The sequence below is a fragment of the Nicotiana tabacum genome, chromosome 15 (genome assembly GCF_000715075.1).
Source record: "Nicotiana tabacum cultivar K326 chromosome 15, ASM71507v2, whole genome shotgun sequence".
Taxonomy (NCBI): Eukaryota; Viridiplantae; Streptophyta; class Magnoliopsida; order Solanales; family Solanaceae; genus Nicotiana; species Nicotiana tabacum.
In genome coordinates this window covers 130294628-130319111 of record NC_134094.1, presented here as the reverse complement: position 1 = coordinate 130319111, position 24484 = coordinate 130294628, and the positions used below count along the sequence as shown (strand labels likewise).

Sequence of the window (24484 nt, the reverse complement as noted above, 5' to 3'; positions counted from 1 at the left end):
TCCTGGTAACTATTTCATTGTGTATATAGTACATGAGTACAATCTGTATTGAAATTTTATTGGTTAATTTGTCTAGAAGTTGTTATTTTTTTTTTATTTTTTTTCTTTTTGATTTAAGCTCTTGGAACATATGGATTGTAAACATAATGCACATTGTAATGTTAGAATATTCTCTACGAGTTCGTTAGTTACTTGTGTATATGCCTCTCTACCTTTAACTAGAGGTTTTAGGTTCGAGACATGAGAATAAAGAACTTCTCTAAGAAGCGCTTTACCTCTCCCTTGGCATACACACGTCCTAATTAGTCGGGCCAATAGGTCTAGAATACCGGATGGTTAAACCAAAAAAAAGCAACTTTTCTTATTAAACACTCTAGCTCGTTTTGCTTTAGCTATTTCTGGAAATGTAAATACTCTAGATCCTGTTGCTTTATCTCTGTCCTAAAAATGTTTCCTAGGAAAAAGAATTTTTCCTGTTTATGTAAACATAGTGTGGGATTCTTTCTATCAGTTTACCCTATACAAACATTAATGCAGCTCCATTTTAGTTGAAAAGAAAAGGGAAAAAAGAAAAAGAAAATCAACTCTATTAGCCTGAATAAAAAAAGAGGTGCAATAGCAATAAAAATTGCTTAATGGATACCTCAGCGAAGCATTGTGTAATTCAGTCAATTAGATATTTAAAAATTTCACATGGTCATTAAGATGAAAATTACCAGGGTAGCAAACCAAGAAAACATTTTCACAACCACATTAATTAACCATGGTTGAGTCATAAATAGGAGTGAGAATTACGCATTAATTAACCATGATTAAGTGATAAAATTATATGTAGAAGACACAAGTAATGTTATCCTTGTTTTGGTGTAAATACCGCGGTGCAGATAAATCTTTCCTGTAACAAATAAGGGCACAGGCCACAAGTTTGCAGATAGGGAGAGACAGAATTCAAATACCACACAATTCCATTTCTTGCATATATGCTTCTGACTCCGAGCAACAGTTGAGCAAAAGCTTGATTAACAAAACATTATGATAACTACAACATACCCAGTGTAATCCCACGTAGTGGGGTCTGGGGAGGATAGTGTGTACGAAGACCTTACCCCTACCTCGTAGAGATAGAGATGCTGTTTTCAATAGACCCTCGGCTCAGTAAAAATAATATGATAACTCTGCATTATGAAAAGGAAGCCAGCACTATGTGGATACCAGAAAAAGAAGAATGTTATCTGTCCATTTCAATTTGTTTGTTTTTTTCCTTTCCCTTCGCCGTTTTCTAAATAAAAAGAGTTCTCATCCAAAGCACACAATGAACAACATATATACCAGACCTAAACCTATACATAACCAAAGTTTTATGTTTTAAAATAGGCTACATGCCCCAGGTACTTTTTGTTAACCCCCATCCTCAGAACTGTCAACTCCGACCCCACGGAAAGCACAAACATCCCTGCGAAGAACAGAGAGGTCAGAAAACAAAAACTATGTCTCGATCCCACGCAAGTTGGGATTGGCTATGAGAGGTTAGAAACGTAAAACAAAAATGTGGGTAATTCTTTACTAGAGTGATTAGTAAGAGGTCATTCATTATCTTCTTGTTGCAACAATCTCTGGAAAAACTATGACAATGTTTTGGAGTTTCGCAAACAATTAGACTGCAGCATATTTAAAAGAAGCTTGGTCCAACACGAATGAGTTACATACAATGAGGTTGGGAGTTCGAGTCACTAAGATGGGGAAAAGCCACTGCCGGCCCCTGGAGAGGGGGTTAGGGGAGGGGGATTGCCATATCAGAAAACCAAATGTACATACCTTTGCACTGTCATTTCCGTATCGCTTCTGACTGTTGGAATAAGATGTATCAGTTGACGTGCCAGGTACTTTTGCTGCACCAGTCTGCTTCTCCTCTCGCACTTTGTCAAATATTTGTGTGTAACCTTCTGCTGATGCAGGATCACTCTCATCCCAGTCACCAAATTTAGGAACAGCAGGGCTGTCATCAGACTGCAAATACACTGTGTTATATTCTTCCTATGACTCAAAGCAGTATGCGCCTATTTGTAGTTGCCATATACGTTGACGATCAAAGAGTACATTAAGATAGATAGATTGGCTTGTGGGATAGTCTATACGTCCCAGACACACCCCTTTTCTACGGAGTAGATTTCCTTACCTTTTTCTTTTTCCTTTTCTTTGGATTTCTTTTCTTTTTTATTTGGAAGTAAGCTTACACATTATTCCCAAAGTCGGTGGAAAAGTAAAATAGGAAAGTAGTGTAAAATAACCAATCATGAAGGTTTGGAAATGAAGTTCGCCCATCAGAAAGGTAATCAGCAGTCGTCACGAAAAGAAAAAGAGTTGCATCATAAATGATGCCATCATTGAAATGGAAGACCTTTTATTTGTTCTCACTACAAGTTTTCTTGGACTAATTCACAACAATTATAGAGAACAGGAATATATTTCATCTGTGAGTTTGGCAAGGGACCTATGTTTATCGCTGCAGAAGTGTCTTAATAATCATACTTGTGCTGGTTGTAGATAGCAAGAAAATGACAAAAAGACATACCATGTCATCACCTTTCGTAACTGATCTCAAGCGGGATCTTCCAGGTGTAGAGGGAGCCAGACCTTGATTACCTTCAGATGAAACCTTTCTTTCCCACGACGGAGAGGAAAATGCGCCACCTTTGCTTCCAACCCTTCCCTGGGAATGTGGATGCAGCGGAGAGTGCTCAATACTGCGATCAGGTCCCACACTTTGCTGAGAGACCCGCTTAGGTGTAGCACCACCACTTAAGCCGCCATAGCGATGATGAGGTGATTCCATAGGAGTTCTTCTCCCCGTGTTCTCATTGCGCATTGGGGAATCAGTAGGTCTCCTCAGATACTCTTCTCTACTTGGCCGACGTTCATGCCTTGCTGTTGGGATTTCCGCACCCTTCATTGTTTCTGATTCTGACTTGTTGCCTACAGATTTCACACCATATCGTTGTGGAGATGAGTAAGTTGGAGCTTTTTGACCCATAGTGTCTGGGTGCAATGGGGAGTCAATTGATTTCCGCGGTTCTACATCATCTCTCCTGGAAAAACGCTCATCTTTTGATCGTACTGCATCTCTTCCATTTTGACCTTTTACTTCTGCCTCAGGATCCTGAGAATCATTTGGATTCATTTTACTGCCTTTCTTACCCTTACTAGCATTCTCAAAATAGGCAGTATAGGCAACATCTTCGTCGTTCTCCCAGTTGCCAAATTTTGGTACTTGTGAGTGCTTCTGCAAGAATATGCAAACCACATTCATGTTGCATTCGAGCTTCTAGGCAAGTGTAGCTTAGAGCCCGACCTCCATTTAATTAGATATGCAAGTAAAAATAAAGAAAAATAGAGAAAGTGTAACACAAAACAAGTCTTTATGACGTGGTAAAATAAACTCAAGTAAAGGCGAGTTTCCTGTATAGAAAAGAACACCTCTACTTTTCCTGTGGTAAAATAAGCACAAGTAAAGACCTAGAGATGATCACACAGGGTTAATCTGGTTTAGCAGGTACAATGGAACAAAAATTGTAGAGAAAATGCTCATCTTCCAACATCTAAACATCATTCTTTGGAGTAAAAACAAAAGGAAAAAAATAAAAGAAGATGAGAAGAGTCGAACCAACTAAAGTCCCAAATGCACCCATCCAAAGATATAAGTACTAAACTATATGTGATATGAAACGAATTGATATCAGAACACGGAGAAGAAGTAGAAAATTAATTGTAAAAAGGACCATCATTCCTAGAGCAAAGCAGATAACTTACGTTACGCCGTAGTGGAATACTTAGCTTAACATTTATAATATACTGCCACATGGAATCACTCAAGAATTAGGCTTTTATGGAACTTAAGTTAACTCTTTAGCCTCAAAAACTCGCTAGCTTAGATGCCTTAAACTCAACTGGAAGTATAGGGGACGATCATTTTGACGGTCCGGGTGTTACCAAACATGAGAATACCCAAGGACTCTAAATATGTGATAAAACCCTTAGAACCGAATTGCTTAGTTCAAGGCCACACTTAATCCCCATTTGCCTCAAGAACCAGTACATGGCAAACGTTAGTGTCACAATCATGTCCATATCCGGCAAAATGTTCTACATACAAGAAGTAAACAGCTATAATTTGTATGCTGCCTTTTGCCTATTGCCTACTAACTAATCTTAGTACTGAATGGTAAACTGGAGAGACAAAGCAGAAACAACCAAATAAAACAGGCAGGGTTGAGATGTTTGCATTCAGAGATAAGCAAGACTGCTCGTTTTAACACCACAATGCATGTCAACTTTCAGTATCACTAATACTATCAATCATCTAATAAAAGATGGATAAGAGCTTGAGAAAAGGTCAGTATCGTGCAACACATAAATCTGGTTTTACTTCAGTCTGTACTCTATTTCCATTTGCCAGAGAATCGAAGCAAAATAAGGAAGGCTAATGTTTATGGGTCAACCTAGCCTATAGAGACTCCACGCTCCAGCTGACAGAAATCAGTTGAGTGGATAAGAGTCACCGCATTGTGTTTCTAAGATGCATACTACACTCTAATCGATTCCACAATGTTTAACAATAGCTTCGTGGTATCACCAAGTGACAATCTGCTTAAAAACAGCATTACTTCTCAGACTCGAAGAAAGTGCATAAATTGCACTTAGTTCTACATCTTATGAAATTCCAATAATTGCAGCACAGTGAAAAAGCTAAAAGACGGGTTTGCACTCTTTCACATTTCTCTATCCATTATCATTAACTTTGGTCTCTTTACAAGATTAACAGATCTTTACCTAGTCCCAAAAAACTAGCTCAAGTGCTCAACTCTCTAGCTTCAAAAGTACTATTCCGCGAAAATTCAAAACTGAAATGCCCTTCTACAATCACATTTTTTTAGGGAAGATCCGTAATTATATGTTTCTTAATTGCAGCTTGTAATAATATATGGATCCAGCTTAACAGGGGCGGATGTAGAGTTTGGTTGCCGGGTTCATTTGAACCAGCACTTTCGACGCAAAACATAAATTTATGTGTAAAAATTCATTAAAATTGCAACAAATAGCAGGTCTGAACCCATAACTTTGAAAATAAAATGGGTTCAATGCTAAAACCTTAAAAGTTTGAATTCATAGAATCTAAATAGTGGATCCGCCTTTGCAGCTTAACACTTCCAGCAAAACCTGTATTTTTTATGTGGATTCACTAAAACCCCACAAAATACACATAAGCACCTAAGTTTATCCACTCATTCACAAAATCAAGTTAATTTCAACACCAAGAATCAAAAAAGTTCAATCAATCAACTATGGCTCAGTCCCATAAACAGAAACCCATTAAGCTATTAAATCAATATTGTCTTTTTCAACTCTCAGAACTTCCAAGGAAACCATTTTTAGCATAACAAACATTCCACAGAATACACAATCATTTCAGCTTAACATTTATCAAAATACAAGAGAGAAATAGATCAAGAACTCACAGCCATTATAAAGGGTAAGTACAGTTAAACAGCAGCAGCTTAGAAAAATTCAGCTGAGATGTTAAGATGAAAGCTTTCACTGTTGTTTCCAAGATTTTATTTTTCTTTCTTCTTTCAGCTGAGGGGTTGGATGACTAGGTGACTGGCGCCACCAATGACGTTTGACATCCCACATACTCTTGTCAGATCAAAAGGATATTTTCTAATTAGAAATGGAAAAGTATTAGTCGCTCCGTTACTATTTATGTAAACCTGTTTGATTTCCTAAATAAGTTAAAAATGAGCTCAGAGTATTTGTGCGGTTATAAAAATTTCTCATTAAGGGTAGAATTGTAAGTTTAAGCTAAATTATTTTTAAATTTAGAAATGGATCATTCTTTTTGAAACGGATCAAAATAAAAATAGGTTCACATAAAACGAATATTTTTTTTTTAATCTGATTATTAATTACTCCCTCCGTCCCAATTAATATGGGCGGAGTTTGACTCGATGATGAGTTTTAAAAATAAATGATTATATGATTTAATCATTCGTGTGGCTATAAATCATCTTATTAAAATTAAATTATTTCTAAATAAGAATATATTACATATTTTTTTGAAACATATGTCATAGCAGAGCTGTCTTGTCATATCTAAAATGACTATTGCTACCGGTACATGAAACTTAAAATCATTAATTAATAGTCGCGACATACACAAATCATTTCATGACATTATGTTATATATAAAGCAATTTTAAAAAAATTAACATATATATATATATATATTGCTAATATACAAAAAAAAATTATATAATACTTTTGACATTGTGTTACACTACGAATGTTTAACTCACTATTTAATTTAATGGAAAAAAAAAATGACACATATTTTCAAGCACATGGTGTAGCCAGTCGTGAATTTGTCGGCACTGGACAGTGTAACCAACATGCTACAATGCACAACCGTCACATCCTCATCTGTCCTCCTTTAATTTATATTTATATTTATAGTAATACTAATATATGTTGAAGGACTAATAAATTATGGGTTATCATTTTTCCTAATGTTTTCTCTAGAAGAAAATAATGACCCGTTTCATATCTCTTGACACTTTTACTTTATGGGTGTTAATTTGACTAGTTTTAGAGTTATATTATATCACATTCAACTGATTATTTCTTAGACTAGATATCTAAAAGTTGTTATTTTCTATGTTTCAATTTATATAACGTTCTATATTATGTTTTAAGTCATTCCTAAATATTTCAAGCTATTTTATTGTGAGACGTTTCAAAAGTGCCATAAGACTAGAAAATAGAATCTAGAACCAGAAGAATATAGCTAGGGTTGTGTGTAATTTGATAAATCGTACTGAAACCGGAAATTTTGGTGTTCGATATGGTATTTGGTTTAAGTTTTTAAAAAAATTGACATTAGGTATGGTATTTGATATTTTAAAATAAAATACCGAAACATCGATACCGTACCGAAATATATATTATATTATACAATACACATATTATTAGTTAATAACATAAATATAAGAAATCTAAATTTTACTTTTCTTTATTTTTTAAGTTCATCAATTAACTCTAAGCAAGCAACAAGACATTTTTAATAATCAAATTTATTCTTTTATGTACATTTTTCTCTCTGGATTGGTATTTGCTGGTTTTGGATAAAAATTTTGTCAACAAACGTTTTTAGTTTTGTACTTTAATTAAGAATATTATTGTTTATGACTTTATGCACTAGTTAGTATTCAAACCGAATAAACCGAAGTTACCGAACCGAATAAACCGAAACCGAAAGGAGAAAAACCGAATCATACCGAATTTAATTAGGTACGGTATTGGTATAGCATTTTAAAAAATCGAATACCGAAAATATCGAACCGAAATATCTTGGTATAGCATTTTAAAAAATCGAATACCGAAAATATCGAACCGAAATATTTAAATACCCTCGTAGAAGCTGATAGAAAAAAAAAACTTTTTTTTTTACTTGGTAGTTTATAGAATGTCAGAAAGGTAGGATCAGTCAATCTAACATTTTATAATCATTTATTTAATGCCAGTAAACAGCAGCTAGTTTCTTTAGGAAACTTAGAAAAATCTTTGCTTTTACATCCATCTGTCAGAATCTAATGTTAAATAAATATCAGAGTGTTAGTAACTTTGGTGACATACAAGTAATTAGAAATTCAGATGTATAACTGGGCATCGTTTAGATGGTAAAAAAGTTATCCCATGCCGGATTAGTTACCCCACACTCCCAAAGGGATAAAAAAACTCTACAATCCCTGAATAACTAATCCCAAAATTATATACCACAATTTTATCCCAACCAAACATGGTATAAACGCATCTCATATTTAATCCTGAGATTAATTATCCCTTATCTTTCATACTAAACGAGCCCTTTTGATTAACCAACACAAGCAAAGCAACTTAGCACTACAATGACTAATACAACTCGTTGCAAATATTAACTGAGTATTCACTCTGCCATCTCCTGACATAAGTGAAGGAAAAGGGAACTCATTGATGCAATACAATAGAGAATTTCTGTAATATGTAGCTTCAAGTAGAGGAGGAAAAAAAAATGAATACATATTCTAGTTGCCATAAGAAGAAAAAAGAAATATCAAATGAATTGCTTTAGAAACTCAGTAGCAACAAGCCTCCCTCGGGTGTTCACTGATAGTTTCAGTTCACTGATCTCCTTATCGATGTCCTGCAATTTCATAAAAGAAGCAGAGATTCATAAAACTCTTTGAATAAATATCAATAAGTTACGTAATTGATTGATGTAGAGGTTGTACTGCTACTTTATCCTTGGAAGGGTGGGAATTAATAAGTCTACCTCCATGAATTGCACTATGAAATCAATAAGCTTTTGCTTCTGCATCTCTTCACAATGATAATTTGTAATGAGAAAACTAATGTCGTAGCCCTGAAACATAATGCGCCCAACAGAATTCAGATGACTAAAACTTGGTCAAGAAACAAGTTATTTACCTTTACTGATTAAAAACAAGTCATTTTTATAACACCTAATAAAGTTCATTTTCAACCATTTGTGAAGCATGTCAAATATTCTCAACCTATGTCCAACAGGTACATGTGATTCACTGTCAGCTAAATTACTCAGAGTCTTTTAGGCTAGGTAGATACTTTATTTTATTCAAGAAAAACTTGAGAATACTCCAAAGATGCTTCTTTCAAGATTGCTACTCTCCATCTAGGGCTAATACATGAATACACATCAAACCTAAACAAATTTTTAGTCTCTACCAAGCCTGAGAAGCAATCACATAAATATTGTAAACAAATAAGAAAGCGTCCCATAAAGCAGCTAATGTGCCAATTTCTCTTAGTATTGTACTGAATCAATATCTTCCCATCCTTTTGCAGTTGAGCAATAGACATTTTCTAAGTGAGTTTGTAAAGTTTAACCCCAGCCCACATAAGAAAATGGATAAATAGGGGTATTAGACATTTGCTTTCACAACCCTCCCCCAACACAAGTTAAGGAAAGTAAATAAGAAAGGCCTTTGTCAACTTGCTGAAAATGAGAACTAAAAGTAATCCGTCCCAAAGCATTGCACTAGAAGCAAGTCCAGACCCCAGAAAGTTAACTATGATTTCAGACTTCACAACCACCTTCCATATTTAGTAATAGATCCATCCCCAAGTTGCTACTACCATGTTACCATAGGTGGAATAGGTTGATAATAACATTACAAGGAAAATTTGTACCAATAACTAGATATATTCAAACTATGAGCAAATGGTGAGTAAATGCAGTAGAGAGCAAACGGAAAAAAAGGACGGGAAATAGATTAGACGTTCAAGTTCCGTCAAATATAACTACAAAATTTAGGATACAGAATTACAGAACATGCCAAAGCACGGAATCGGTTACAAGGAGTTAAAAGAAAACCTAATCCACGATATAAGAGGATATAAGATACTGTTACCATTTTCATGAGAGGAGGAGAGATACAAACCTGAACCGGCTTTCTCCTTAACACCTGAAACGCTTCTGCTCTCATAGACAAAAACCTAAGGAACTTCTTTGTTAGTATATTTTCAAGTTCATCTGACTGTTTCACCTGCAGCATTAATCACACATGAGGAGCTTAAACCTTTTTTCAAGTGATTTCCAAAATCCAGAATCCTATAATTCCTTGTGAAGTCTACTTAATTTCGGAACTAATACAGTTTCTACCCAGTCCAGCACAATCAGTAGTTTAGCTAAGAATTCCAAAATGTTAGGTGGATTCATTTAAAAAGGCATTGCAAGCTGCATGCAGATGTCAGGCTATATGAAGCTCTTGGAGGAACATGGTCTTGCAACAAATTGATAGGCAAATCTCAAATTTTGATTTACCATCTTGTTGAAATACAACACACTAATGATTAGACACGTATTCCAGTCTGTAGCATATCGAACTAGAAAGAAAGGTCTGGACTGCTAATGAATACTTGGCAAATGGCGTTTAGCATAAACAAGCAGATGTATAACTAGAGAAATATGGTTCAAGGTACCATTAATGTACTCTACTCTATAAGAACCAAAGCATAAATATGGCATATGCACAGCTTTAGACAGCGTGCACCTTCATTTGTAGCTCCTTATATAGGAATATAAGAATCAATACATATGAATAGCAAAGCAAACCTACCTTTAGACTTATGCGCAAGGAATTAATAGATGTTTCAATCAAGCACCTTTCAGCCTCATTTCGACAAATCAAAACCTGTGATTGGTACATGGGAAAAATTAAATAGATTGATATAAGACATGCAGCTATTAAATACTCATTGGCACATGGAATATCAAGTATAGACAAAGGACCACGTTAGAGGTTTTTTAATAGATTTAGCAGTATCATAGCAGCAGATGAATCAGTATGCAATTATGAAGGGTTCTGTTACATTTAAAAAAACATTGCACATGAAATATTGATTATTTCTTCCTACCTTGTCATGGAGAACATGTTTACCATCAAGACAGAAAGGAACGTAACTTTTCTCTAATGGCAAATATAATGAATTAATACTCTCCGTAAAAAATAATACCTTTTTCGATGCAGGATATTTAAGAGGTGGGTTGGTCAATCCATTTTTGCCATTGGAGAGGCACTTAGCAGCAAAATATGAGCATTGCAACTTGCATCAGTGCTACTAGATGACCCTAAATCTATGACTAGCTAGAGTTCCCAACCAAATTGTACAACTTGTTACATCTATAAAGCGACTCATCGACAATGTGTTGGCATCTAAGAAAGACAACTTGGGAACAAGCTTTGAACAACTAGCTAACAATGAGAGAGAAATTTATAAAAAAATTTAAAGCGATAACTCTCTAAGCACTTCAAAATTTTGAATAACGCCATCATACTTTCAAAAACCTTAACTGCAGTTACTACCGAGCCATAAAGACATATAGTCTACGCTTGCAATGATTGTACTCAGAACAGATGGGCAAACCACGAGAACACGAAAATCTATTGTACCCATCAGAGATCTTCAAAAATCGTATAAAAGTTAAGAATATCAAACAGTTCTTACAGGATTAAGAAGAAGTTCTGGGCTTGTCCTGGAGAACATACAAAATAAGAAAGCATTATTATTTTAGTACACATGTTGGCAGGGCAATGAATAACATTTGGAAGAGAGATGAAACATCACATTGTCTACATAACGAAACAGCAGTTCAGTAGAATATCAAAATTCTGCTTTTTGGTAGAATATCAAAATTCTGCTGCAAAAATGTTCGTGTAATTCAAAATTTTTGTTTAAGATTCTAGCCATATTATAGGTGAAAAGAATATATATGGGGTTATTCTGGATTATAGGAATCCTCCTACTGCAAATCCATTTGATGAACCACCCAAGAGACATATATTGAATTTAACCAGCATCATTAACTTTGAGTAACTGTAGCATGAAGCCATACTTTAGTTCAACCTCTGGTTTGTTATGCCTCTCTACTTCTTGGCATGGGAAATTCTGCAACCATCATGTCGAAAAGAGATTATCTAAGACAGATATAGAGTAACTAAAACATCATATTTGCGGAGAAAATTGTCTAAGGGGCTTAAAACTACTAACAGCTTTGCACTTTTATGTTAAACCATGACGCAAATCAAAAACTTTTTGAGAAGTGTCAAAATATGCCAAATTCAACAAATTGATTGGCTGAACAAATAACACATGTGGCTGAAATAACATACTACAACTACCCTCAATCCCAAGCTAGTTGGCGGAACATATAACAATACAACGGGAATGCAGAGTTCAGAATAATTTTTCTTCGGGGATGGGGGTGGGAGTGGAAGGACTGCTAGTGGCATGGCATGTGAACTCTCTAATACAAGCATATATAATGAACACCGAGAAATTAAAACTTATAAGTGTAAATAAAACGTCCTAGCAGTGCAGAAACATTCAACTTGCCTCCCAATCACCCAAACTATCACAGCATAATGCTTGTAATCGTCTCAACCTAACACTTCCGTTCATATCTCAGTGCAAAAACCTCAAACATTACATCTCAGGCCAACAACAATGCAAGTCAAACACAACAACTAAAAAGACTCAACTAAGAGTCTAGTATTCTAACATAAAACTTTTTTTCAAAAAGAATTCTATTATAAAACTGCAAAAAATTCTTATGATAGTTAAAAATGCAACATTACCTGAAGACACATAGCTGCTTCGAGCGTGTTTCTTATGCATGTTAAATACAATCGTAACGAATTTGCCTGCAAATTAAATCAAAAAACGATAACCACTCTGCATTTTGCCCAATATAACCACACACACAGAAAAATCCTGGATCTAAATCGATTGAGCTAGTAAATAAGATGAAATAATTCAAACGCAGCTCAATTCTCTACAAATACACACACATTTACTCCAGAAAGTAGAATTGAATTGAAGAATGTTAATATGATCAAATCCCTAAAATACACAGTATATTTCGAATTTTACCCCCTTTTTTCTCGAAATGAAAGTACTTACCATTAAAAACTGTTTCGCTTGATTTTCGCTTTGAATTGAATATAGTATAAGCCGATCGATCGATGTTTTAGCTGAGTTTTGCTAAGTCTATGCTACTGCCAATTTTATTGAGCTTTGTGTGCATGTTAAGTTAAGGACTACTAAAATGCGCCGGCGTGGAGGAAGTAAAGTGAAACCAAAAATAATCGTTGAAAATGAAATTTTAAAAACAAAAAGTGATCCGACCTACCGGATTCGAACCAGTGACCTAAGGATTAGCTGTGGGCTTTCATTACCCGACTACAGTCCTCCGCTCTACCAACTGAGCTAAGGTCGGTTTGCTCAGTGGTATCACATTTTCTAATACTTCAAGTATTTGAAAGGTGATTAGGAGGTTAAATAAATTAAAACTAATGGATGCGTTTATTGAGATATGTTTAACTTTGGAAGGTAGTTAAGGTACAATTGGACTATTATTGGTATAGAAGAATAAGTAGAGAAAATAACAAGTAATTGATTACCTAAGTCGTCTTATCCTTGTTAAGTTAAGAGAGGCAAGAGAAAAAACGACATTCTAGCTGAGAAGATGTACTTGTATTTTATTATGATCAAACTTTAGCATTATTTGTTACTAAGACAAAGTCGTGTGAGAATATAGAGATCAAATATGGCCCAAAAAAAAGGTAGAGATCAAATATATGTAATCGATGCCATCTATTTACTGATATGTTGAGCGGTGTTTTAAAAGGCGTTTTCGGGGTAAGCCCCGGGCGAGGCGTACCAAAAATGCTCTGGGGCGATGGTGTGGGGCGAAAGTCTCGTACGCCCAGCAATTTGGGGCGTACGCCCGGGAGTTTGAGACGCGTTTTTTTAGTGAGTAGTAAGCCCTAGAGATATTTTCAAATTAAAACAAAATTTGTTGAATAAGTCATTCATATAATACCCAAAATCTCAAAAAAGTTAGTTTGGTAATTACTCAAAAGGTATAAAAAGGAACTCAAAGGATTTAAATTTAAAAGTCAAGATATTTTTTATTGATTGAAGCCATAATTCATGGTATTTTTCAATTCTTTATCTTGCCCGCTAGTCTGCTAATATCTCCCAAAAGCAACGAATATTTAATTTTTTTTACAAATACAAAGAGAACTTCATTTTCCTTCATAGCAGCAAGTTCAAAGTTCAAATTGCAGGTTAATCATCCCTTTTGTTCCTCCGTATAGAAAACTTTATTCTTTTAGATTCAAGTTACTTGTGGTTGTAAGTAGCGTATAATAAATTATTTTGACTAGTTTTTTGTGGGGATGGAGCGCGCGCGCGCGCGCGCGCACACACACACACACACACACACACACACACATATATATATATATATATATATATATATATATATGTTTCATATATTTATATCTTCAATTTTTATGCAATTTTACTTGTTTATAAATATTTACTCTCATTATATTATTTTATAAAATATTAAAAATTAAATACCTATTGGGTCTTACGCCTCGCTAAGGCATATGTAAAACGTATCGCCTTACGCCCACACCTTTTAAAACACTGATGTTGAGTAAAATAAGACTATCAATGTGCTTATTGATTTTACAAATTTTGAATCAAAGAGATTATGAATTAAAAAGTATAATTTTTATAAATTTAATTAGTTAAATGGCAAGTTGATTTAAGAAAAATGTAGACATAGGAAATTAAAGTCTTAAAAAATATTTTCAAAGTAGTAGTATAGTTTGTCACCAAATCTTCAAATTAAATCACAAGGATGTTTGCTTTTTCCTTTATAAACGTTCAATTAATAAAAAAAACCGTCCATTGACCAAAGAATTCGATTTAATTTTGGAATAAATTACTTCAATGCTGCATTTTTATGAATTTATTCAACATAAAGAATTGAATTCAAATATTCAATCAGTTCTCAACTTCTCATCCTGCTTTCCGCATACCCCCACTATCTCTTTCCCCTTTAGAGAGTTTTGAATTCAAAAACAAACGAAATACATCCAACCATTAACCTGACATTTATCATACATATATTCCATTGTTATCTTAGTCATGCAAAAAGGACGTCAAGTTTCAAAATGAACATAATCCTTCAACTTATAGGTTAAGAAAAAAGGGCAGCCCGGTGTACTAAGCTCCCGGTATGCGCGGGGTCCGGGAAAGGACCGGACCACAAGTGTCTGTCGTACGCAGTCTTACCCTACATTTCTGCAAGAGGCTGTTTCTACGGCTCGAACCCGTGATCTCCTGGTCACATGGAAGCAACTTTACCAGTTACACTAAGGCTTCCCTTCAAAAAGGAACATCCATCTATCAACCTCATAGTAGCTTTTACAGTTTTCCGTTTATATAACTAAGGTACCTTGAATAAACTAAGGGAGGAAGAGTTGGACAAAGCATCCTTCAGTATTTGCCTGAAACTAATGTATTATAAGATTAAAGGACTCCAAAGAAGGGATTTTTAATTGCATTGTTCAACTCAGTTCCAGCAGTATTAAGCACTGCCATGTCCACCTTTTCTCTTGGCAGGTACAAGAATTCACCCCCTTCAATTTTCTCAAATCCACAGTGCTCAAGAAACTCAATGCCTCCTTGCAGCTTGCCAATTCTATCCTGTTAGTCAAAAGATGTGTGTGTGTTAGTTCTATTTGTCTATGAATCTACTTGGCTGAGATGATCGAACGTATCAGGTTAAAAAATTCTAAATATTGTTACAAGAATCTTAAGTTTTGTTTGAATCAACTTGGAAGAGATAATATATTGTATCTAAGTATCTAACTATCATTATCTGAATATTGCTATAACAATCATCAGTTTTATTAGCTCTAGACAACCTTCTTCGGCATGGGACTAATAGCTAGGTGGCAAAAGGTATACAACCTTAACACCCCCTGCCACCCAGAAATTAAAAAATGACAAAAATAGGGAGAAATAGTTTCTATATCTTTTTTGATAAGTAGGGGAGAAAAAGAAATGGGGTTAAGTAATTGGGATTGATACTCTTTGGGACGAATAATTGGAGGTGAGGGTCCTAAACTATCCTGCATTCTGGCAAGCAAAAATAATCAAGTACATTAACCTCACCCCACCCCCTATTTTCAGGAATTGAATGAAGTCAAACCCTCTAAGAAGGCTATATAAACAAGGACTAAAGGAGCTTTCTCTTGTAAAGGAGTCAATTCAGAGGTAACTAAAGAACAAAAATGAAGGCATAACTATTTCCTTAATGACACTTCACCTGAAAAGCAGCATTGCTAAGCCTAATTTTGCGATATTTCTCCTCATTGGGATTTGTTGCGACATTCTTTGCATAAGTTAGCAGTGTGTTGAAAGCGGTCTTGACTTTGGCCTCATCATCCTGGACCATAAGAGGAAAATGAACAAAGAATCAGTTCACCAACAATGAAGTTAGAATGACATCTCATTCATATCTAAAACACACCAAAGGAATGTAGAATGTCAATCATAGGCTACTCCGTTCCTAGGGAATGTTTGTTGATTACCTTTCAAAAGAAAAAGCTTCCTAATGTAATGCACTAAAGAAGGAAAGAAACCAGAAGCATCCATTATATCCTTGTTTTTTAAATTCATTTAACTTATGTCTTGATGAAAAGAACAAAATTAACCTGAATGGCTAATTATGACTCTGATGTCCTTTGCTTTCTACTCTTTTGAGTTTGAAACAGAGGGTGGAAGGGCACGTAAGTTCACTTTGTTCTTTAAATAAAGTAGGCTGGTCCACATTTAACCACTCTCAATTCCAAAGCTCAAATCTGCAAGAAAGTACTCTAAGGGCCCCGAAAACAACTGAATGATTACCTTGTGGGTCTGTTTAAGTGTTCTCAGGCACTCCCTCATCCGCTCTGCCTTTGTAGCTGGTCTGACAGGCAATGTGATCTACCAAAAAATACATCCAATGAAGTTTTTGAGTGGGACAAGTTATGTCCATATGGGACAAAACCATAGACAGAGTTGCTATTGCATAAATAAACACCTTTTTTTCCTCCACAACAGGTGTAGAAGGTTTGGGGGGAGCAGGATCTTCTGCTGGCAAACCGAGTTTCCTTCTTCTTTCGGCCTGTGAAAGTAAACACAATTGTTTCAACACGACAAAAATGGCAGCAGGTAAGTAAGTTAGAGTTGCACTTAAGTGATACAGATGGTCAGGTATAATTTGGAGCAGGTAATTATGTTGTGAGGATTGCACAAAGTTGTCAATTTGCTTAGACGTGTTTTGGCTGAAGTAGAAATAGCCAGGACCTTATGATTTCACATTATATTTTAACAGCCCTTAACCTGGTCAAACCACAATCACAGGTCGCAGCAGTGTTTAAAGATGCAAAATGATGCACATCTCATCCAGAGTACACCAATAAGAAGCTGACAGCAAATTATCAACATAAGCTACAACTTGACCTCCCTGAATGCCAGTAGAATATCAATGGGATACTAAGTAGTTGGCAGAAAAAGCTCTCTACACTAAAGAATGTTTATATAGAAATATCAACAGGAGAACAGACAAGCCCATTCCCCTAGAACCACCGACACTAAGAATTTTTGTCAAACCATATGACTGCAATTATTCAAACTTAACGTTCTAACCTGCCAAGCAAAGAGTAGGTGGCAAGATAGGTATTAAAAATACTGTTTTTAAGTGTAATCAAATATATTGACAGAGACATGTTTTATACATTAATAAATTGACAAGTTCCATCAAGCAAGCTAGATGCTGAAGGGATGAACAAAAAGTTTCATGACAGGTTGGAGTTTCGACCTTATCTTCTTCCAGTTTCTGACGAATTTTCTCCCTAGCTCGTTGTTCTTCCGCTTTTTCGGCCTTGCGCAATGCTATTATACTATAATACATCAAAGCAAAAAATTCCAATTATATGAGCAGGCATCACTGGGAGTAAAAACAGAAAGAGTACCAAAGTTCAATGCTTACCGTTTTCTTTCATTCTCTTCTTCCATCCGTTTTGCTTCCAAGAGTTCCTTACCAATTCTAATTCTTTCCTGAAGCAGAAGACAAAACGATCTTACTGACCTATTTAACTAGATTGATTACAAGTCAAGACAGAAAATGCAGGTAACTAAGAATGGAACCACCTAAGCATCACTGCTTTCAGCACGTAATTCAGCAATAATATTCAATTGACCTTCACTCATGCAAATTAATGTCAAAATCTAAATCAAGAGTTACCTTTTCTCTCTCTCTTTCCCTTTGTCTCTCTTCCTCTTCTTTCTTTTTACGAGCACGCTCCCTAGAAGTCATTGAAAGATTAGAAAATTATGAGCATGCATACTGTAAGATAAAAGAAGCATTATTAAAAACTACTCCGAGAATGAACAAAACAAATGAAATAATTTACGAGACTAAACTAGACATATCTCATAAATAAAACCACATACTAGTCCCAAAACTATGTCCAGCTACTCAAAAATTGCAGAGAACAATTTACCAGCAAGAATTTACCTCAACTCTTCTTGTTTCTTCTTTATTTCCTCTGGAGTAAGAGAAGGCTTTGGAGCCTCAGCTTTCTTGGCACTGGCAGGTACCTAGGTAAATTTTAATAATCATTGCATTATCGAAGCAGGATAAGTTTGAAGATAGAATAAAAAATAAAACAAACCCTAATGACTTCATTGACAGACTTTTTCTTGATAAAGTAAGAAATTTCATTTAAAAGGGGCAAAAAGCGTGCTCGTACACAAGGAGTATACCCAAAAACAATAGAAAATCTCACAACAGAACATGGTTTTCCACAAATGACACACAATCTTCTATACAAATAGATTCTTAAGAGATTCTTCTATAGAAATGCTTATAGGTTGCAGCAAAGACACAACAAATATTTGTTTCACTGGAACACCAAGAAAAGCATTGACCTTCTCATAATAAGGGACACTTAATTTACAAAAAAGATCCTACTCACTATTTAAAAAGCTCGGAAACTTACTTACTAGAGAAAAAGGGGAAAAAAAGAGATTCAGAGTCTAAAGTGTTCTCTTTTGGTGTAAAAACTTCTCTGGGTGTTACCTAATAATCAGCAAAGTGCAAACTACTCTTTTAATTTTCCTAGGCCTGGTTAAGCATGGATTGGACCATCTCCAATCATCCTCCTAGATATAATGTCCTAGCTGGCCTCATACTCTTATAATGCTATGAACTAAGGTCTCTTTTAACATGTTCCACATGCTCTCAGCCACAGAATTCACATAACTGAGTACAACTTCCTGTTAATAGATCATAAATGCCACATAAATACATCTTTATGGATCTCACAAGGAAACAGAAATCACAACATAGAATTAGTTCATGAATTAAGCAAATAAATGCAGGAATCCAAAATTTCCATACCAGTGGTGTTTCATCTATGTCTGGGTCACTTTCATGCTCTACAACCCAATTTACAGCAGCCTCCAAGCTGGCATTGCCTGGGAAAAGTATCCGAAATTTACAGGCATGCACAATTAGAGATGCCTTGATTTATATAAATGAAACAGAGAGGAAACATGCACAGAAAACAAAGTGGTCAACAGCATACACACCGAATTGGGAGATTGACATCATACAAGATTGGTTAAAGTAAACAAGGAAATGTTGAAAAAGTAATCTTTAAAGAAGTATTGATAGAGGATACAGGAATTGAAGAACTGTATGAAAATATATATTCCATTCAAGGAAGACACTCCATGGACCACACATTAATCTTTCAATAAGGACTGCAAACTAATCTTATGCCAGTTGTGCAGTTGGTATTTAATTCAGTACTGAAGCTTTATGGTTCACGTACTGGCCAGTCAAGAAATGCAAGAGAACTTCTCTATCACACCCTGAAATGCTGAATTAATCACTTGCATTCCAAGGTTTAATTTTGTCAGACTGCCAAATACCGGTGGAAGGAAAACAAAAGGAGCAAACTAAAAGGATAAAACTTCAAGAGATGATGCCACAAATTAAAAACACTTTTACAACAAGTGAGAAAGACCTATCCTCAGATCTTAAGGAGGGAGGCGAGGGAGAGGAAGAGCAGGCCTGGTACATTCATGTTCATAATATACATTCTTTCTTTCTGCTAGAGTTACCCACATGAATTCATGCATGATTTGTTTTTTTGGAAATGTGACCTTTTCTCATCTTTGAATAGATGTAGAAACAATCATAATGATGAAGATTCTAAAAAGTACTCACCAGAAAAGTGGAGTGCACGGATAGCCCTAGCTTTGGGAAATCCCATTGTCTCGAGTTCTGATAGCAAATTTTGGTCTACTTCAGGAACAACCATTTCTAGGAAAAAGGAGTATATTAGTACCCATGTATAAACAATAAAAATAAAGAACTGCTCAGATGCTTGTGCCTCATTTGAACAAACATTTAGCTGCAATCTTTGTGGTTCATAGTCTTCTCAATTAGAGTTAGATGATAAGCACCCTTATTAAAAAACAAAAAAAAAAAAAGAAGATTTGGATTTTAAGCACCTTCAAGTTGCAAATTCTAGATCTACATAAAGAGCTTGCTTGATGAATAAAAGCGTTAAACAAGTGAGAACACCCCCCCATCCCAAAGGGAAGTGGTAATTTCAGTAAATAATCTTAATTCCGTCATATGTATTTCACGAAAAAGAATTAACCCTCTCCTAAATCCTCCATGAACTACTTAAAGTACATACATCATTTAAGTTCTACTACAAATAGCTTTACCCATAAACAAATAAAAGAGGAAAAGAAACGCTTTTACTTTGCTCATAAGCCTCACCCAATTAGCAATTCTCATAAGCAATAAACAAAGTTATCTAACAACAAGATTGTAACTAAAAGACCAAAAAACTCAACCACAATGAATTACTATCTTCATGCTTACCAGTACCACTGTCATGACCACCCTCTTCCATGTCTTCATCATCATCAGCCTTTGCCTTTGGCGCCTCCAAGCTGATTGGCTTCACTGCCTCTGCTGTCTTGTCCGTAAACTCAGTGTGCCCAGTTCTTTTGGTGTGAAGATCACTCTCCTTCATAAATCAAAAACCCCAAAATTCACAAAAAACTACATTGTCAAGCTACAACAACAGCTAAATCATCACTACAGCAGAAATAAACTGTTCATATTCCGATCAGAAGTTTTAAGTGTATTAGTCTGAGTATTCGGCTGAGTATTTCGATTTCCGGCAAATTATCTCCACACAAATTCACACGACTAGCAATATAATATACCACTAAGAGCACGGGTGGATCCAACCTTTTAGTTTTTTCTTTTTATAACCAAGTATTCCACCGTTTTCAGCTTCAAAACTTGGTGGAAAATGATTTTTCTCCTCTATCCTTCTCCACTTAACTATCAGTTTTGGTTCACCGATGTTGTACCACTCAGAGGAGGATGTAGTGCTTTAGTTAGGTGGTTATCTGAACCCAGTATCTTTGGCTCAGACCCTCTATATGTGTTAAATAAATTCACTAAATAAATACAAATAATAGATTTTGAACCCAATAAATCAAATGAGTAGTGGTTAAATTCAGAACTCGAACCCATAATATTCAAATCCCGAATCTAACTCCGGTACTACCTTTACCGTTGAATCAAATCCCTTTGAGCCATGGGCGTATCCGATCTTAGCGCAGCTGACACTCACTACCCTTTTGACTAAAACCATGTACAACTAATTGAATTTGTCAAGTGTGTGTGTGTATATATATATATATATTCATATTAACCTTGTAACCATGTCACAAAGGACTAATGGGCAGAGTGGTACTTCCAGGAGCGGATGCGCAAAGTAAAGTATGGGTTCGGCCCAACCTAATAGCTTTAGTGCAGACCATATATCTTTTTTTTAAGGACGATGGTGTTCAGGCTCGCGTATCTCAATTATTCCACTGGCTACCTGCTACCTCCGAACCATGTCACAAAGGACTAATGGGCGGAGTGGTACTTCCAGGAGCGGATGCGCAAAGTAAAGTATGGGTTCGGCCCAACCTAATAGCTTTAGTGCAGACCATATATCTTTTTTTTAAGGACGATGGTGTTCAGGCTCGCGTATCTCAATTATTCCACTGGCTACCTGCTACCTCCGACCAGCACATGTTCTGACCCTATATATGTGTACAGATGTTAAATTTCAAACCCAGTAACTCAAATCATCAATGAGTTCAGCTGCATTCCAAACACATAAAGTTTAAATATTGGGTCTGCCTCTGGTCATACTTCGCACATACAACAGCTATTCCTCAATCTCAAACTAGATAGGATCCATCAATTAGCTAAATAAATCATTAAAACCCTGTTCATAGCTTAAAATAATCAATAAAGAGGAATAAAAGGGCAAAATTATTACCGTTTTGGAGCGACAAGGCTTGCCACAAGCGGTGCAGACGAGATTAAGGACGGCTTCAATGGACTCATTGAAGTTAGCATGGGAAGAAACTTCGGCGTGTTCCTGTGCTTCTTCTACAGATTTGAAGAGAGTTCCACAATCACCACACTTCAGTGATACACCTGACATTGCCACAGATAATTGAATTGAATTGAATTGAGCTGAATTGGAATTAGATAAAAACGAGATCTTTATATCTTAATTTGATTTTTTCTGATTCGACTGCAATGGGGTTTTCTTTTCTTTCTTTCGTTTTGCTTGTTAGGTGAGGAAAGGTTTCTTCTATTTTTTGGTTTTTATGTGAGGTTGAATTGGGTTTGGTAAATTTGTTTTGGATTGGGAGAAAGTAGAAACGCCGATTTGTTTTCCGAAATTGTAAATTATTTGTAAGTACTAATTGAGCAAAGGGTTACACGGTCTCGGGATCGAATCACGAGATGGAGATTTTTTTGCCATGTAAGCATGTTTTTATTAACTAGTATCTATCAACACGTTAATACTAGCACGCGATGGTTTAAACATTTAAATCATCTAAAAGCCGAAAAATATTATTACATTAGCGTAATACGTGAATTTAAAATGAAAGGACATCATCACAACTTACACAAATGATAAATTTAGTCATGTTAGATAATTATGTGTTATAATTTAAAAGTATTTGATGTGATGGTATCTTACCAAATACTTCTTTGTAGATGATGTTTTTTTGTGTATGTTTTCTTCTAATGTGTAATGACCCAACCGGTCGTTTTGACTTTTAGAACCACGTTCTCCTAAATAAAACTTTTCGTATGTACTTTAATGATTTATGACTTATGGGGATGGTTGGTTCGGGATTTGGAAGTGTTTGGGTTGAAATCGGAACACTTGGTTCCTTAAGTTGGCTTTAAAATGCCAAGTTTGACTTTGGTCAATATTTTGAGCAAACGGACTCGGATTAGTGTTTTGACAGTTTCGGTAGGTCCGTATCGTGATTTGAGACTTGGACGTATGCCCGGAATCAAATTCCGAGGTCCCTTGCCCGAGATATGGAATTTTGATGAAACAATTAAAAAGTTTAAGTTCAAATAGTGACCGGATATCGAATTATGTGCAAACGACCCCGAAATAGAATTTTGATGATTTCAACAGCTCCGTATGGTGATTTTGGACTTAGGAGTGTGATCGAAATTTTATTTGAAAGTCCGTAGTCAAATTAGGTCTGAAATGGCTAAAACAAGAATTTAATTTTGGAAGGGGTTGCTCTGATGGTAAGCAACCTCCACTTCCAACCAAGAGGTTGTGAGTTCGAGTCACCCCAAGAACAAGGTGGGGAGTTCTTGGAGGGAAGGATGCCGAGGGTCTATTGGAAACAGCCTCTCTACCTCATGGTAGGGGTAAGGTCTGCGTACACACTACCATCCCCAGACCCCACTAGTGGGATTATACTGGGTTGTTGTTGTTGTTGTTGACCGGGGAGTTGACTTTTTGATATCGGGGTCGGAATCCAGTTCCGAAAATTTACATAGCTTCGTTATGTCATTTATGACTTGTGTGCAAAAATTTGAGGTCAATCGGACTTGATTTGATAGGTTTCGGTACCGAATGAAGAAGTTGGAAATTTTAAGTTTCATTAAGTTTGAATTGGATGATGATTCGTGGTTTTAGCGTTGTTTGATATGATTTGAGGTTTCGACTAAGTTCGTATGATATTTTAGGACTTGTTGGTATAATTGGTTGAGGTCCCGAGGGGCTCGGGTGAGTTTCGGACGGCTAACGGATCATTTTTTGGTTTTTAGAACATTGGTGATAGCTGCTGGAAATTTTCTTCTGATTTCCTTATACGCGATCGCGTGGATTGAGTTGCGATCGCGCAGGCTTAAGTTGGCAGCTGAGAATTTGTTCTATACGATCGCGTGGGTAAGTCCGCGATCGCGTAGGTTGGATTCAGTTGTGCTATGCGAACGCGTGGCTAAGGCCGCGTTCGCGAAGAGGAAACGAAGCAGAAGCTGACCACGCGCTTAATGCTTCGCGATCGCGTAGGCTTGCGGAGACTGTGCTTCGCGATCGCGTGGGATTTTCCGTGATCGCGTAGGATTAATGTTTGGGCAGAAAAATTTGTGCTACCCGATCGCGTGAGGAAGTTCGCGATCGCGTAGAAGGAATAACTGGGCAGAGAATTTAAGTTCTCATTTTTAACGATTTGGAGCTCGGATTTAGGCCATTTTTGGGAGATTTTCAGAGAAAATAACGGGGTAAGTGTTCTTAACTCAATATTGGTTATATTACCCGAATCTATCACTGTTTTTATCATTTAATTGGTGAAATGAGTTGGAAAAGTTTGAAAACCCTCTTGGATAGATTTGATGACCGAATTGTTAAAGAAATTTAGTGATTTTGGTATGGGTAGACTCGTGGTTGAGTGAGGGTTCATATTTCGTAACTTTCGCCGGTTTCTGAGATGTGGGTCCCACTGACGAATTTTTAATTAATTTCAGATTTTTTATTTAAAATGTAGTAATTTCTTATATAACTGATTCCTATAATTTTTAGTAATTGTATCGAATGATGTTTGCTAGATTCGAGCCAAACAGAGTTGGATAATCGTGGAAAGG

The 24484-nt window shown here is 35.9% G+C and overlaps 3 protein-coding genes and 1 non-coding gene across 5 annotated transcripts; all 4 read right to left on the bottom strand.

The window, feature by feature from the left end:
- Window positions 1-1205: 1205 nt before the first annotated feature.
- Window positions 1206-5698, bottom strand: LOC107786194 (RPM1-interacting protein 4-like). Of its 2 annotated transcripts, none has more exons than XM_016607651.2 (4): window positions 5514-5698; window positions 2573-3280; window positions 1816-2007; window positions 1206-1453 (listed from the first exon to the last, which is right to left on the bottom strand). In XM_016607651.2, the coding sequence occupies exons 1-4, from the start codon at window positions 5517-5519 to the stop codon at window positions 1421-1423; spliced, it is 939 nt and encodes a 312-aa protein (XP_016463137.2). In that variant the 5' UTR covers window positions 5520-5698; the 3' UTR covers window positions 1206-1420. The 2 variants fall into 2 exon arrangements, with proteins under 2 accessions (XP_016463137.2, XP_016463131.2); XM_016607645.2 differs by having other exon boundaries at window positions 2573-3336; window positions 5514-5695.
- A 2261-nt stretch (window positions 5699-7959) lies between these two features.
- On the bottom strand, window positions 7960-12683 carry LOC107786182 (actin-related protein 2/3 complex subunit 4). Its single transcript, XM_016607637.2, has 8 exons — window positions 12532-12683; window positions 12207-12272; window positions 11465-11517; window positions 11077-11104; window positions 10188-10262; window positions 9510-9614; window positions 8363-8452; window positions 7960-8233 (listed from the first exon to the last, which is right to left on the bottom strand). Exons 1-8 carry the CDS (start codon window positions 12532-12534, stop codon window positions 8144-8146), a joined length of 510 nt encoding a protein of 169 aa, XP_016463123.1. The 5' UTR covers window positions 12535-12683; the 3' UTR covers window positions 7960-8143.
- Window positions 12684-12750: 67 nt separating this feature from the next.
- On the bottom strand, window positions 12751-12847 carry TRNAY-GUA (transfer RNA tyrosine (anticodon GUA)). Its single transcript has 2 exons — window positions 12811-12847; window positions 12751-12786 (listed from the first exon to the last, which is right to left on the bottom strand). It is a non-coding gene; the product is annotated as a tRNA-Tyr (tRNA).
- Window positions 12848-14517: 1670 nt separating this feature from the next.
- LOC107786172 (uncharacterized) lies at window positions 14518-22176 on the bottom strand. The gene is made up of 12 exons (XM_016607627.2): window positions 21852-22176; window positions 20384-20531; window positions 19715-19810; window positions 18881-18957; window positions 17996-18078; window positions 17723-17783; window positions 17468-17535; window positions 17297-17378; window positions 16517-16600; window positions 16342-16419; window positions 15761-15880; window positions 14518-15135 (listed from the first exon to the last, which is right to left on the bottom strand). Exons 1-12 carry the CDS (start codon window positions 22017-22019, stop codon window positions 14959-14961), a joined length of 1242 nt encoding a protein of 413 aa, XP_016463113.1. The 5' UTR covers window positions 22020-22176; the 3' UTR covers window positions 14518-14958.
- Window positions 22177-24484: the final 2308 nt, after the last annotated feature.

Excerpts from the sequence above, each read along its gene's own strand:
- LOC107786194 (XM_016607645.2), bottom strand. The coding sequence starts at position 3,307 with ATGAATGTGGTTTGCATATTCTTGCAGAAGCACTCACAAGTACCAAAA. Across the intron at positions 2,008-2,572 it reads TTACGAAAGGTGATGACATG|TCTGATGACAGCCCTGCTGT; the intron begins GTATGTCTTTTT and ends GTGTATTTGCAG. Across the intron at positions 1,454-1,815 it reads ACGGAAATGACAGTGCAAAG|GGATGTTTGTGCTTTCCGTG; the intron begins GTATGTACATTT and ends TGTTCTTCGCAG.
- LOC107786182 (XM_016607637.2), bottom strand. Across the intron at positions 11,518-12,206 it reads AAGCAGCTATGTGTCTTCAG|AATTTCCCATGCCAAGAAGT; the intron begins GTAATGTTGCAT and ends TGATGGTTGCAG. Across the intron at positions 9,615-10,187 it reads CCTTGCGCATAAGTCTAAAG|GTGAAACAGTCAGATGAACT; the intron begins GTAGGTTTGCTT and ends TTAATGCTGCAG.
- LOC107786172 (XM_016607627.2), bottom strand. The coding sequence starts at position 22,019 with ATGTCAGGTGTATCACTGAAGTGTGGTGATTGTGGAACTCTCTTCAAA. Across the intron at positions 19,811-20,383 it reads TGGTCATGACAGTGGTACTG|AAATGGTTGTTCCTGAAGTA; the intron begins GTAAGCATGAAG and ends CCTTTTTCCTAG. Across the intron at positions 16,601-17,296 it reads AGAAACTGGAAGAAGATAAG|GCCGAAAGAAGAAGGAAACT; the intron begins GTCGAAACTCCA and ends TTACTTTCACAG.